The sequence below is a fragment of the Brienomyrus brachyistius genome, chromosome 4 (genome assembly GCF_023856365.1).
Source record: "Brienomyrus brachyistius isolate T26 chromosome 4, BBRACH_0.4, whole genome shotgun sequence".
In the NCBI taxonomy this organism is placed as follows: Eukaryota; Metazoa; Chordata; class Actinopteri; order Osteoglossiformes; family Mormyridae; genus Brienomyrus; species Brienomyrus brachyistius.
This window is the reverse complement of record NC_064536.1, coordinates 8,348,678-8,361,232: the sequence shown is the minus strand read 5'-3', so window position 1 is coordinate 8,361,232 and position 12,555 is coordinate 8,348,678. Positions and strand designations below refer to the sequence as shown.

Genomic DNA, 12,555 nt, shown 5'->3' with positions numbered 1-12,555 from the left:
GTTGTGAACAATCACAATCCGATGTCCAGCTACTGAGCTTTACGCTGCCCTGCTTCTACTCGATCGCTCAAGTTCACTCATGCGTGGATTGGTGCGTGTGTTAATGCCAACCTTCAGCTCAGTGAGTTTGTTAATTCCGATCCTCAGCTCTGTGAGTGTGTCCAGTCGCCTTCTGAGTGTTTGCGCTTGTACCGATCTCCCCGCATCTGCAAAAAATGCCTGCCTCTCCCTTCACTCCCCAGGTCAGACTCTCCTGCTTTTGTACCTTAGCATCCATCCCGTAACTTAGACTCTCGTTTAGGTTTCCTGTTTGCTCCACATCTGGGTCCCCTTGTTTCCAAGCTGCAGGGATAACATGAGCAAAGCTAACATATTGAGTTCATGGTTCAGTGCAATTCTGGTACGGAAGGGAAACAGAATTTGTTTTGAAATGATTAAAACAGCACCTTAGATGTTGCTGGGAAACTGACTTTAAAGGCTGCTTCTGCCTTGCTCTGGTCATACATACATTCGAATGATGTCGTCTCAAATGAGTTAGCATGTTGGATGCGTTTACTGTACATTGACATATCTGAGTTTGGTATAACAGAGCCACAGTCAGTCTTGGTCTTATCAGCTACTCTCTCCGATGTCGGTGCAATTTAGTGAGAAATCAAAATGATACTACTGATTTAGATAACGTGGGAGGGTCTTTGACATCTCCCAGCACTAGCCATGACCAGCTCACACCCAGAATTAGCATAATGTCGAAAAACAACTTGTGAACTTAGGTTTCACTCATGTCGAGAAATGCCTTCATTCATTTCATTGCAAGTTCCTAACCGAAACTGATGTAACAGAACGGCACGCAACAAATATGTTTTACTGTTGCAACCCTTGTTTTCACTGTAAACGGAGACCTGAGCTGCTCATCAAAAAAAATCATCACAACATATGTTGAACCAGCAAACAAATATCGACATAATTTCCAGTGATGCCCCAATATCAAAGATCGGAATTGGGGCCGATTCAGATATTTTTTAATGGATCGCTATTGGCTACCACAGCCCTATCCAAAGCCCGATCGATTTAACATTTCCCACATCCACCTTATTTATGTCAGTTGCGCAGATTGTAAGCTTCCGTCACATGCTGCAGTAACCCTGAGGCACATGGCTTGAATCTACCAACTATCGAGATGTCAGCTATACGGGAATTGTTTAATTTGGAAACTCAAAGTAGCCTATCAGATACCAGCAATGTTTGCAAGCCTCAGACGAACCATGCGCCAACACCTACTGTATGTGTACTTAAATATGTATTAAAAGATTGGATCAGAACCGGCAGATATTAATACCAAATGGATAAAATTGGCGTACTAAAAAAGTGGATTAGGACATCACTAATAATACCAGTTCAGAAAGACTCTGCCGTTCCAGGTTCTTACTAAATGTTTTTCTTTTTTTTGCCATGGTGTCAATTTTTTCCAATAAAGGAATTTGTAACTTCTGGTTTAGGCACTCAGCATGCCTTATATAAAACCTGCAGGCTTAGTAAACACATCAAAACATCCAGAATAACCTATTTGTCCAGCAACAGCACAACAGTATAGGGTTCTGCCAATCAGAAAGAACCATGCATTTTTTTTAGATCTTTCCTGACCTCTAATGACTTCAGCAGGTCCTTATGCAGAAGTCAGAGGTCATATGGACACCTTATCAATGTCTGACAAAGGCTGGACATACTCTAATGTGCTAGCAGGCTGGCCTTCATGTGAGGCTCACATTTTATCACGTACAGACGTAATCGTACCGAGTCGAGGTGGCATGCAGTCCTGTCTTTCATAACTCGTCCTCTGCATCACCACACACAGCCCAGACACAGATAAACACGCACCCTCCTCCTCTCACATGTACTTTCAGACTTTTACTTCACATCACACCCGTAGTAGGAACATTCACTCCCACTAGACATATAACATGGCGCCAAACACCCTGTGCCGTGTTCGCTGTAAACAGCAGCCGTGACGGCCGACTGATTAGCGCGACACGGAGAGGCCGAGCTTAAGTGGCGTCACCGTGGTAAGTTGGAGGGCCACTCAGCTGGACGTTACGGCATGAAACGCAGGCGGGATCCCAGCACAAGGAAGAAGACGGCATTCAGAACGGAGCTCAGTTTGCGAGTCCTAGGGGCTGCCAGAAACCTTAAAATCGAAGTTACTATGGGGGAGGGTAGATCTACTTATTGACAGCAAAATACACACAGTTTAAATGCTCCCTGTAATCATGCAGCACACTGCTGGCTGGCTGCACACAGCTACCTGCTGGCAATGGAATCAAATCAAAGTTTATTTACCAACGACAGTACACCAAACAGGGGTAGCTGCAGGCAACATAATGCTTCCGTTAGCACACAGCTAGCTGATAGCAGGGGCATCACCTTCGGGGGGATGGGGAGACTGGGATGAGATGGGTCAGTGTCCCATAGCGAGTCCTCCGCTGGGAATGGGCTAAACGCCACCGTTTGCCCCAGCATCTGGACAGATTCCCCTCCTGGTTCATTGCCGACCCCCAACCCCCCGCAAATATTTTGATAAAAGGAAAACAATGAACCCCACCCCCAATATGTCCTGTTTTTATTGCATTGGCAGCCACACCTTCACCCCAAATCCAAGGCTCGGTTTTAATAACATTGTGTAATTTATCAAACATAACATATTTACAACGCCCCCGTGGCCCAGGGCCCATATAACTTACTAAATTACCCAGCAGAAAGATGATGTGTGCTGGGGAGGGTCCAAGAACATTTAACTGATTCAGACGTGAGTCTGTATATTGTGCGTTTTCTAATCGGTTTACCCGGGTCTCCCTCCTGACTCTAAAAGGCTGCTCATGTCTCCGACAGTAACTGCAGACCTGCTCACATTATTGCCAATAATCGCTTTTCCTCTGGAGACTCAGGAGCTGGAGGCGGAGGCTCAGGATCGGAACATGCCACTTCTCCGCTTGTCACGGGGGGGGACTGGACCAATCACAGAGAACATTAAAAGGAACTTTTAACAGGCAGTCATAACGAGGAACTTAAGATTACCGACAGCTTTCAGGGGAAGCCTGAAATAAATCTGAAACCATCGTTTATGATATGTAGATTTCTTTCGTCAAATATACAGAGAACATTAGGATTGAGAACAGCCTTCGCTGATCATGAGAATTAGAGAGTAAACGGTTCGCTGGGGATTTAGGAGGAAATGAACAGGTGGGAAAACAGACCGTCGCGCCGGCGGGATGCAAATCACTCGCAGTCTGTGAACCCTGAACCCCGGCCAAAAAGTGAGGAGCGTCTGTCACATATGATCAGGAAAACGCTGAAGCGATGCAGCGAATGTCGAGCATTTTCCAAAGGATGCATAACTGTGGGCAACAGAGAAGAAAAAAACAAAACAAAAAAAAAAATCAATCATTCCTCCACTCCGAGCGCCAGCTCTAAAAATATTCCGCCTCTGTGCCGGCTATTTCAGGAGCCTGCTACTGGAGCGAAGACCTTTGGCATGGCCTGTAGCTGTGAGGCCTCATTTGGCGCCTCCCAGGGCTCAGACGTCCACGGGGTCTCTCTCTCGGACCGTCTCGGACACTCGGATCGGCGGCCCCCGACCTGTCAGCGCCTACAAAGCAGCTGAGCTCTGGCTGGACCAGAAGTCACCAGTCCTTCAAGGAGAACCCAAGAGGGCATGATAGACATGAGGGGGAACACATCTCTCCCCTTCGACCTTCTGACTGGCCAAAACTATTTTACGGTTTTCTCTTGAAATAAATCCCCCCCCCCCTTCAATGATACATTAATGGTGCTCGGAGTCAATCATCCAGTCAGTGATGGTTCTGTTCCCAACAACACCTTGCTAATGAGAGAGGTCGGAGGAAGATGGCCAGACTCGTTAGAGATATCGGGAAGACCAGAAGAATGACAGCTCAGTACAACAGCGGCGTGCGGAAAGGCTTCTCCGGGCGGGCAACTCGTCCTTGAAGCAGTTCTGGATAGTTAATAACTTGGTCACTGGGTGTGTGTTTACCTGACCTCTGCCAAAAACTGAACCAAGTAATGAGATGGGAGATGACCTCGTGAGCACACACACAGGCTTGTGATTATATCTTTGTGGAGACTCTCCATTCATTTCCATGGTGAAAACTTTAATCACAACATGACAACCTTAACCCCTACCCAGCCCTAAGTTTATCCATAAGTAATCAAACAAGATAAGGGACTTTTGGTATTTTTAGTTTTTTGACTGCATTCACAGTTACGAGGATTGAACAAATAACACGTTTTCATCACATTGTGGGGACATTTGCACGACGCAATACAGACGCTCCTCTACTTACGAACGAGATACGTTCCGAACAGCCGTTCGTAACTTTAAATGTTCCTAAGTCGTTATTCAACGTCATTTTAAGGGTATACACAAGTACAAAGAACTAGGATGCTGGGAGGACGCACGCTACGCTGGGAGTACGCACGCTACGCTGGGGGTACGCACGCTATGCTGCCACACAGAAAAAAAAATTATGTTGCGGACAGGAAACGGGAGCCCAACAAACACAATTTGAACTTACATTTCTCTTCATTTGTATGTCTCAAAGTTCGTAAGTTGAAACTTCGTAAGTACAGCATCTGTACAGTATATACATAACACACACATGCACACAAACAGGATTGTCAATATATCTTTGTGGGGACTCTCCATTTCTATGGGCAAAACCCAAATCCCAACATGACGACCTTAACCCCCACCCAGCCCTAACTTTAACCATAAGTAACCAGACAAAATACAAGTCTTTTGGCATTTTCAGTTTTTCGATCCCCACAATGTAATATAAACACAATACACACATACACAAAATGAGCAGAAAAAACCACACAGGTGTCAAGCAGCACTGATCTTGGCCAGGAATATGTGCAAACAGTTTATATACGACAATATTGGTAACAGAAAGTAAAAACACATTAAATCCACAATTAGCAGCATTTTTAGAGTCCTCGATGCCTCCTAACACGCAGAAAATATTTTTGATGCTCTGTGTCCAAAAAGCAGTTTCTTTTAACAGTTACTGCTGCTGTACTGAACAATAGCAGTTTTAATTTTAGTTATAATAAAAAAACAATGACAATGAATTCCTCACAAACGTATTCTGACCCGATCGAAGTGCCTCAAACGTTTTGTCAGATGTTGCTGGGGACGAAAAGCACGACTTAATCACACAAAACAGACCAATCATTTGCACAAATAAGTTCCACGCTAGATGATTACGGTCATCAGGCGGAGATGGGCATTGATTCATCTGGCCGTTCTGTACATTCTCAGGCCTGAGAATCACACACTGAGGCGGAGGCTCCGCAGCCAGAGGCTGCCGAATGTCCTTCACGCGTGTTTCAGATAAAAAGCCAGGCTCTCGCATTGTAAAACCCATTGATACGTACATCCCATTTCATTTTATGGGATATTTCCCACTAAATGCATTTGAGATGCCCTGTTAATGCCCTCCAACGGCAGAGACACCCGCAAACATTAGCCCTCCAACACAGGAAATTATCCGGCGATTTCCAGAGCGCTGGGACATTAAATGCAACATTTGCCCATGTCGGATCACAACACAGGCAACGGTCTAGGGCACCATCTTGTCTTAGATGTGTCTCAGCACCCTGAAAGGGGGGGCAGAGGGACCTAGCCCCCCTCAAATGACTGCCAGTGACGCCCCAAAAATAAACACTCAAAGACGCTAAAAAAAATTAGCATATTAGCCCAATGCCTCCCAGGAGCCTTATCTATGGATTGCTTGCCCAGCCAACAAATCTATCATTGCTACCTGCTAACCCTCCCCCCAGAGCCCCCCGGTGAGGATCTTGGCTGTCAGATTTGTTCGGGTGTTGGCACTGCCTTGGCAGATGCTCTGCAAGCTCCTCGCGCCGCTAGTGACCCTAAGTCACAGATGCCCTCAAAGGTTTCCTGCAGTCTGATTTCCCATCAATACCTCTGGGCCACTAAGCATGGAGAAAAGGGCAACATCACTGACAAGAGCGTGTCACTGCCATTGTTGCCATGACGAGGGATGCGGGAGAATCCTGAAGTCAGGAGTGCTCCTTTATGGAAAACAAGGGCTTCCCCCTTCAATACCTAAGATGCCATTAGTGTTTCACGTTCTTGTCACCTGCTGCCTGGCCCATGATGTGGCTGGTGGTGACAGGGCTGGAGACGGGCAGGCGGCTGGGATACGAACTGAGAGGCTGGGAGCGAGTTAAAGGATGCATGTGGGATGGGGGCTGCCTGTCACTGAATCTCTGAAGCCCACGTTTCCGATCCGGGAGCAGCTTCAGAAGCGTTGGTCGGCTTCAAACGCCGCATAATAACTACCACCGCCACCTTCACCCACCACTCGAATCCCAAATTCAAGAGAAATCAAGTCTCTAGAAGGACAGAGTGTCATGTATTAGTGCTGGTCATCGCTCAATGACAGAGCCTTATAAATAATAAAAGAGCATGAAGGAGAGAGTGTGAGGGAACACACGACGTAGTTTGATATGACCCACAGACACTGAGAGCTACGCTCAAACTGAGGTCTGGTTCAACCGCTCATTTAAGGAGTTTTTGTGTCTCTCGACATCTACCTGCATATGTGTTTTCATTTACATACAGTTATGTGTCCCTGTTATAGGCCTGAGACGCCCTCACATTCACCTGGCTGGCTTCTAAACTCTCCAACGCCTCAAATATTAAACATTTTATCACATGATCAAGATAGCCACTCAACACTAAGCCGGTTACAGAAACGTAATGTATGGATCGCCCATTGGAGGGGGGGGGGGGGGGGCTGCTGAGGGGGCGGAGGACCAGTCAGTGACTGGACCCACCACTGAGAAGCTCCTCTGAGATCCTCAATCCTCATTACGGCTCCCAAGGTTCCGCTGAAGGCAAAACTCCCCACCGGGTCAATTTAGGAGTAACTCCGAACAGAGCCCAATAAATCTCCAGCCCCCGCCCAAGTGGTCCAATGACAAATAGCTCTGAGGGTTAAGTCCCTTTTTAAAACAGTCCCGAGCAGGACAGGGACAAGGTATTCCAGAGGATTGTCACCAAAATGTAGAAGACCTGAGCACTGATGTTTTGCTTTACACTATGGAGCAGGGCTGCTTAAGCCTGCTCCTGGAGAGCTGCCACCCTGCAGAGCTTAGCTACAGCCCTAATGTAACACATCAGATACAGATAATCAGGCCCTTCAGTTATATCTCAGTATGAGAATCAGTTTAACTTCAACATAGCTGACTCTAATACTGAGGTGATACTGAAGTACCTGATTATCTGTATCTGATGTGTTACATTAGGGCTGTAGCTAAGCTCTGCAGGGTGGCAGCTCTCCAGGAGCAGCCCTGGTATAGAGGTTTCTTTGCACTTCTGCATAACCCTGTATACACTGTGTGTTTGTATCCAGGTGCAAGTTTGTTGTTTCTAGTGGTCCACTCACTTGGGGGTCCCTCCCTCCCCAGTGTAGTGACATTTTATGGCCAGCAGGGGGCCCCTAAAGCTAAGGGGCCCTCAAAAATACACGAACTGTATGGTATGGTGGCAAACAATCCCCACTGTGTGTATCAGTGCACTAATAAAGTACCATCCATCCATCCATCCATCCATCCATCCATCTAGTTTTTTCATGACTGTATTGCACTCGTCCTCTACCTGCATCCTAACTGCCGAAACTCTCGATTCTCATCTTGTCAGGAAAACAGCCCCTTTTTTCCTGCTGCTGTTGGGCCCAAACACCCAGCGATCACCCCAATCACCACCCACCCACCCCTTTTTGCGCTCTCCGCGGTGACCTTGCTGAAGCGACTCCCCAGATAAGTGGGGGCCATTTCGGCATGCCGCTAAGTGTGTGCAATGAGGCCCTTTGTCTCCAGCCACTTTGACAGGAGTGTGATGGGAGACGTCACATCCTCGGAGGCCAAACGCAAACTGGCACCACGCAGGCCGTCAGGCGGCCAATATGGCGCTAAATCGCACTCGGAGTGTCTTATTATCTTGTCTTCTGGCGCTTGGGGGGGGTGGGGGGGTGGTTTTTAGAGGGTGGGCGGGGGAGGTGAAAATCGCATCCATTCTGCCATCTCGCCTGGAAATAAAGAATGCTTGGACCCTACTGACAGCTTCCCAAACCAGTCATTTTCACCCCCACAACAGATACGAAGCGGTCACATGTCAACCATATGCGAGGGACACCTAGACACACCGCACTTGATGAAGCCCAACTCCCCCATGCCACGGCAGTCAGTACCAAAACGGGGTGTCATTTAAATATCTCACTGAGCAACAATTTTAAAAGGGTGGTAAGGGGACAGAGTCAGGCTTTGTGTGTGTGTGTGTGTGTATGGGGGGAGGTTGGAGGCAGGGGTATAATACATTAGTAAGCTTTTATTACCTCTGCACAATGCATACGTGAAGCTCAGCTTGGAGCCAGGACAGTAAAGGCAAGGGGGAAAAAAACGCTATTACAGAAAACATCATTATAGTGAAAGCAAAGGCTCATTTTCAAACTAAGGTGCAGGATTAAGCAGCTCTGGACCTGAGCTGAGGGTCAGCTTCACTGGATTTCCATCTGCATCATCCACTAATCATCCATCCCATCCAACTTCCATCTACTTATCCAGTAAAGGGTCACAATGAGCCTGAAGCTCTCACAGCCATCCATACTGAATAATTTATTACTAGGTTAGATAAAACGTATAAATACAATTTAATACAGGCCGCCCCAAGTGTGGCCGTTTGCATAGTGGACGGCTTGAGTTACATTCAACACTCTTATAGTGCTGCTTGACTTTTCATGTCAGGATTTGTTGAGATGCGATAAGAAACCGCTGAACGTCATCGTCCGCCTTCACTGTCCTACAGTTCCGCGTACTTTGGGACAGAAATCGGACGGAGGGCTGTGGACCCCTGTGTATCAGGTCGGTAGGTCGTTGGGGGGGGGGGGGGGGGGGGGTGATGCGGCTGAAAGGGAGCAAAGCTGGACCTGACGCTAATTAGCAGAACCGCTTTTCATGATCTGGAAGCATTAGACACTCCCTGCGTCAGCCTTGAAGATATCCCGATTACCCGCGTCTCCCGGCCATCATCGCGGCGGGTGGCGCCGTTAATAGTGGGTTAATCAAGGTGGGCTTGTCCGCGATTGCCCGCTTCTCCTCCCGTTTGATTTAATTGTCGCAAAGTGCACCTGAATCGTAATTAGCACCGTTCACACTGTAACAGATTTGCTGCACATACATGATTGGCACGTCGAGGCTGCTATGAGCATGATCTGGAGCGCCTCCGCTATTAACCCCGAATACCCATTTTGTCACTGTCAGTGATTCATTGATTATCAGGGAGTGGTTAAGGCATCCCAGCCTGAAAGCCATGGTAATACAGCACTGGAGCGTGAAAACCACATTTTCCCTACCAGGATGGCCCGGAATGGGTGTAGGATCCGGCTCGCCGTGCGGCTCTGGATCCGAGTGCGGTCGTCCTGGGTGTACTTACGGGGAAATGGGGATTAGGATTGTCTCAGACCTTTGGAGGCTGTGTTCCGGTGCTGCAGCACTGTTTTATGGGTATTGGGAGTGAAAACACTGCATGGGAGTCGAAAAAAAATGTAGCTGGACAGAAAGAGTTGTGGTGACTCCGCAAGGATCACAGCTGCGATCGTCTTACTACGTGTCTAAATGCATGCATGTCTGTTCTTTTATGCATACACCTGCAGCGGGATCTGAGCGACCCCAGTATCCTCGTAACTGCGTCCTGCGTAAGTGTGCGTGTGTTTGATGCTGTGCAGTGCCTGTCCCCGGTGGTCTGCATGTGAGTCAGCGGGCGGCGCAGCACTCCCTCACCCACCCCCCGGCCGTATACACCCATCTCCCGGCTCCATGTGCGTTAAGCATCTGGTTAAATACCAGGCAGCATGCCCCGATTCCCCACCTCCTGTTCGCTCTTACCGAGGCCATCAGCCTGCAGGCTAAAATGACTCTTAATTCGCTCTGTTTATCACAAAAACAGCAGTTATGCGGGTAGTCATGTTTAAAGTGATAATATAGCATCGAGGGACGACTCGACCTTTCGGAACCGCTGAAATCCAACGAAGACCATCTGCTGCGATTAAATAAAAATGGTTTGTCTTATAAAACATGTGTTATTTCCTTATTATGTACGTCTGCATTTGGATTTATCATAAGCCTCTGTAAAAAATAAACATACGCGATGCATTTCTTTATAGTATATACAAACTTTAATAATACATGTATATATACATATTAATATGATCCTGTGATGTTTAATTTTTAATAAAGTAAAATAAAAATGTAATAAATAGAGCTATTAATTTATTATTTAATTACCTCCCAGTGTCTGTTAGATTCACGGATCGTATTCCAGTAATCTGCCAATAAGGAAAGTGCTGAGCCCCCTGAGGGAGTGAAGTCATATCGTCACATCGTTCCTGTCCCATTCGAAAACCTCTCGCTGGCTGGTCTACAAAGCGATAGGCACACTACAGGTCAAAATACTGCTATGGTGCTCTGTCCTCCTACAAGTTTATAAAGATGCAAAACAATAACATTTTAATATTAAAAACGACTGTTTATGGGATTTTTAATGGGTAAAGACCGCCTGACTTTTTGGCTTTGACTATCGGGGAGAATGAACCTCTTCGATACCCTGTAATAATAAATAAAAAATTACAGCATTTGGAAGCGCGCATTAATTCCGGTTTTTACATGCGCGACACACTGCTAAGTGTTGAATCTGTATGTCGCACCTTCTACTTGCCAAATGCGCCTCACCGTGTAAGAGGTGAAGGCTTTATTTCGTACTTTATAAAGTCTCCCATGCAGCAAACGACACAGGAAACACACGTCTTACTATGATTGTCCAAATGGAGCGATGACTTAATTCATTCTCTAATACGCTGTGATTCATGACATAAAGAACCAAACATTCTTCTCATAAGTCATTTAAAAAGACAACTACTTGTCAAAAGGACAAAAAAAATACTACTTATGAAGGGAACAAGTAATAATAATACTAAACAATACTACTAATAATAGCGCATAGCCTAGGCAGCCTTAAGAAAGTCCTCCGCTCTCTGTTCCAGTTCTCCTTCGGGGCACGCTGCCCCTTCTGGCTGTGGTGTGAACGGGTAGCGCACTCCGGCTCCGGTGGCGGTGTCCTACCTCTCGCCACTAGGGCGGATCCACCCCACCTTGTCAACGCATGTGACAGACACCTGCTTTGCACCCAAAACGCTCAGGCGACTATGCTGGGTATCCCGCCAAACTCTGGCACACTCGTACAGCGGGAAGCATCCCCAGCTTCTCACGCTGCTTAGCGGTTATCAGTCGAAACCACACCACGCTGCATTACATCAAACATTCACCACAGAGGCCACGGACTCGCCATTAGATACTCTCACAGTAATGTTTACCTTCCTACCACATTGCATGACGGTTTCTCCTGGGACGGACCCAGTGCACAGAGACCTCATGCTCCTGACAAAACCTTCTAACTTTTCCTTTTCCTGGAGTATGACAATCAGCGGTGACTCTACACTCCCAGCACACGAGACAGACTCACCCTGCCGGCAGTAGTCCCCAAGTGCCCCCCTCCCCATAAGACTTAACCCTCAGCTGAAGGCAATCAAATCAGCTTCAATCACCCAGTAGCTGGGGGGACTCACCAAAGAGTCCATCATCGGCATCGCCGGCCTCAGCCCCAGCCGAGGGTTCGCTCAGTTCGCTGTCGGGGGTGTCCGGATGGTTCTCCGCCATGCTCATGTCCGTGGGCAGGGCCAGCGGCAGCTTGCTCAGCTGTCCACTAATCATCGGGTCCAGGAAAGAGGGAAAGACCCAGGTGGGGGGATAAACACTCTGCTCCGCTCGAGGTATCTGATTCCACTCTCTCCTCTTTCTCTCTCCCTCCCCTTCCACGAGTCTCTCACTCCCCTCACTCTCTCTTTCTCTCTCTCGCTCTCTCTCTCTCTCTCTCACTGACTTGCTCACCCTGCTTATCTGTGCCGATGACGTTTCCTGATTCTGGCTGCTGTCAAGGACCATCACAGATTTCACGGGTGTCCTTCCACACCCCAGCCCAGAAAGGTCCTACGCTCCACTGAGGATGCCCGCAAACTTCACGCTAAAATACACAAGCCACGCAACCCAGAACCTCCCTAAAGCACATGCACATAGATGCACGCATGTCGCACACCAGCAAGGACGCACTGATCTCTGGATTGCGTTGTGTTTCGGAGTGAATAATGGGTCAAAGGTGACCTTTATCCTTGGTGAGACCTGTGTCCTGCCCATGGTGGCCGCAGTCACAATGTGACAGAGGCAGGAAATCCGAACAAAGCCCGACATAATTAGATTTAACAGATCCATCTGAGCATCTCCCATTCACCGTAGTGGCTTCCAGAATGTTCCATCACCCGGAAAATGTGTTAATGAAACTAATTCGACACCAACCCAGGAATCATGAGGAATACAAATGCAGGAAACCAAAGCGAATTATGC

The 12,555-nt window shown here is 47.5% G+C and overlaps 1 protein-coding gene across 1 annotated transcript in view; it reads right to left on the bottom strand.

The window, feature by feature from the left end:
* The window catches only part of LOC125740651 (POU domain, class 6, transcription factor 2-like), a 39,193-nt gene extending 27,200 nt beyond the window's left edge, over nt 1–11,993 (bottom strand). Inside the window, exon 1 of the mRNA XM_049012105.1 lies at nt 11,724–11,993. Coding sequence (XP_048868062.1) covers nt 11,724–11,868 — 145 coding nt within the window. The 5' untranslated portion in view covers nt 11,869–11,993. The remainder of the gene's footprint in view (nt 1–11,723) is intronic.
* Nucleotides 11,994–12,555: the final 562 nt, after the last annotated feature.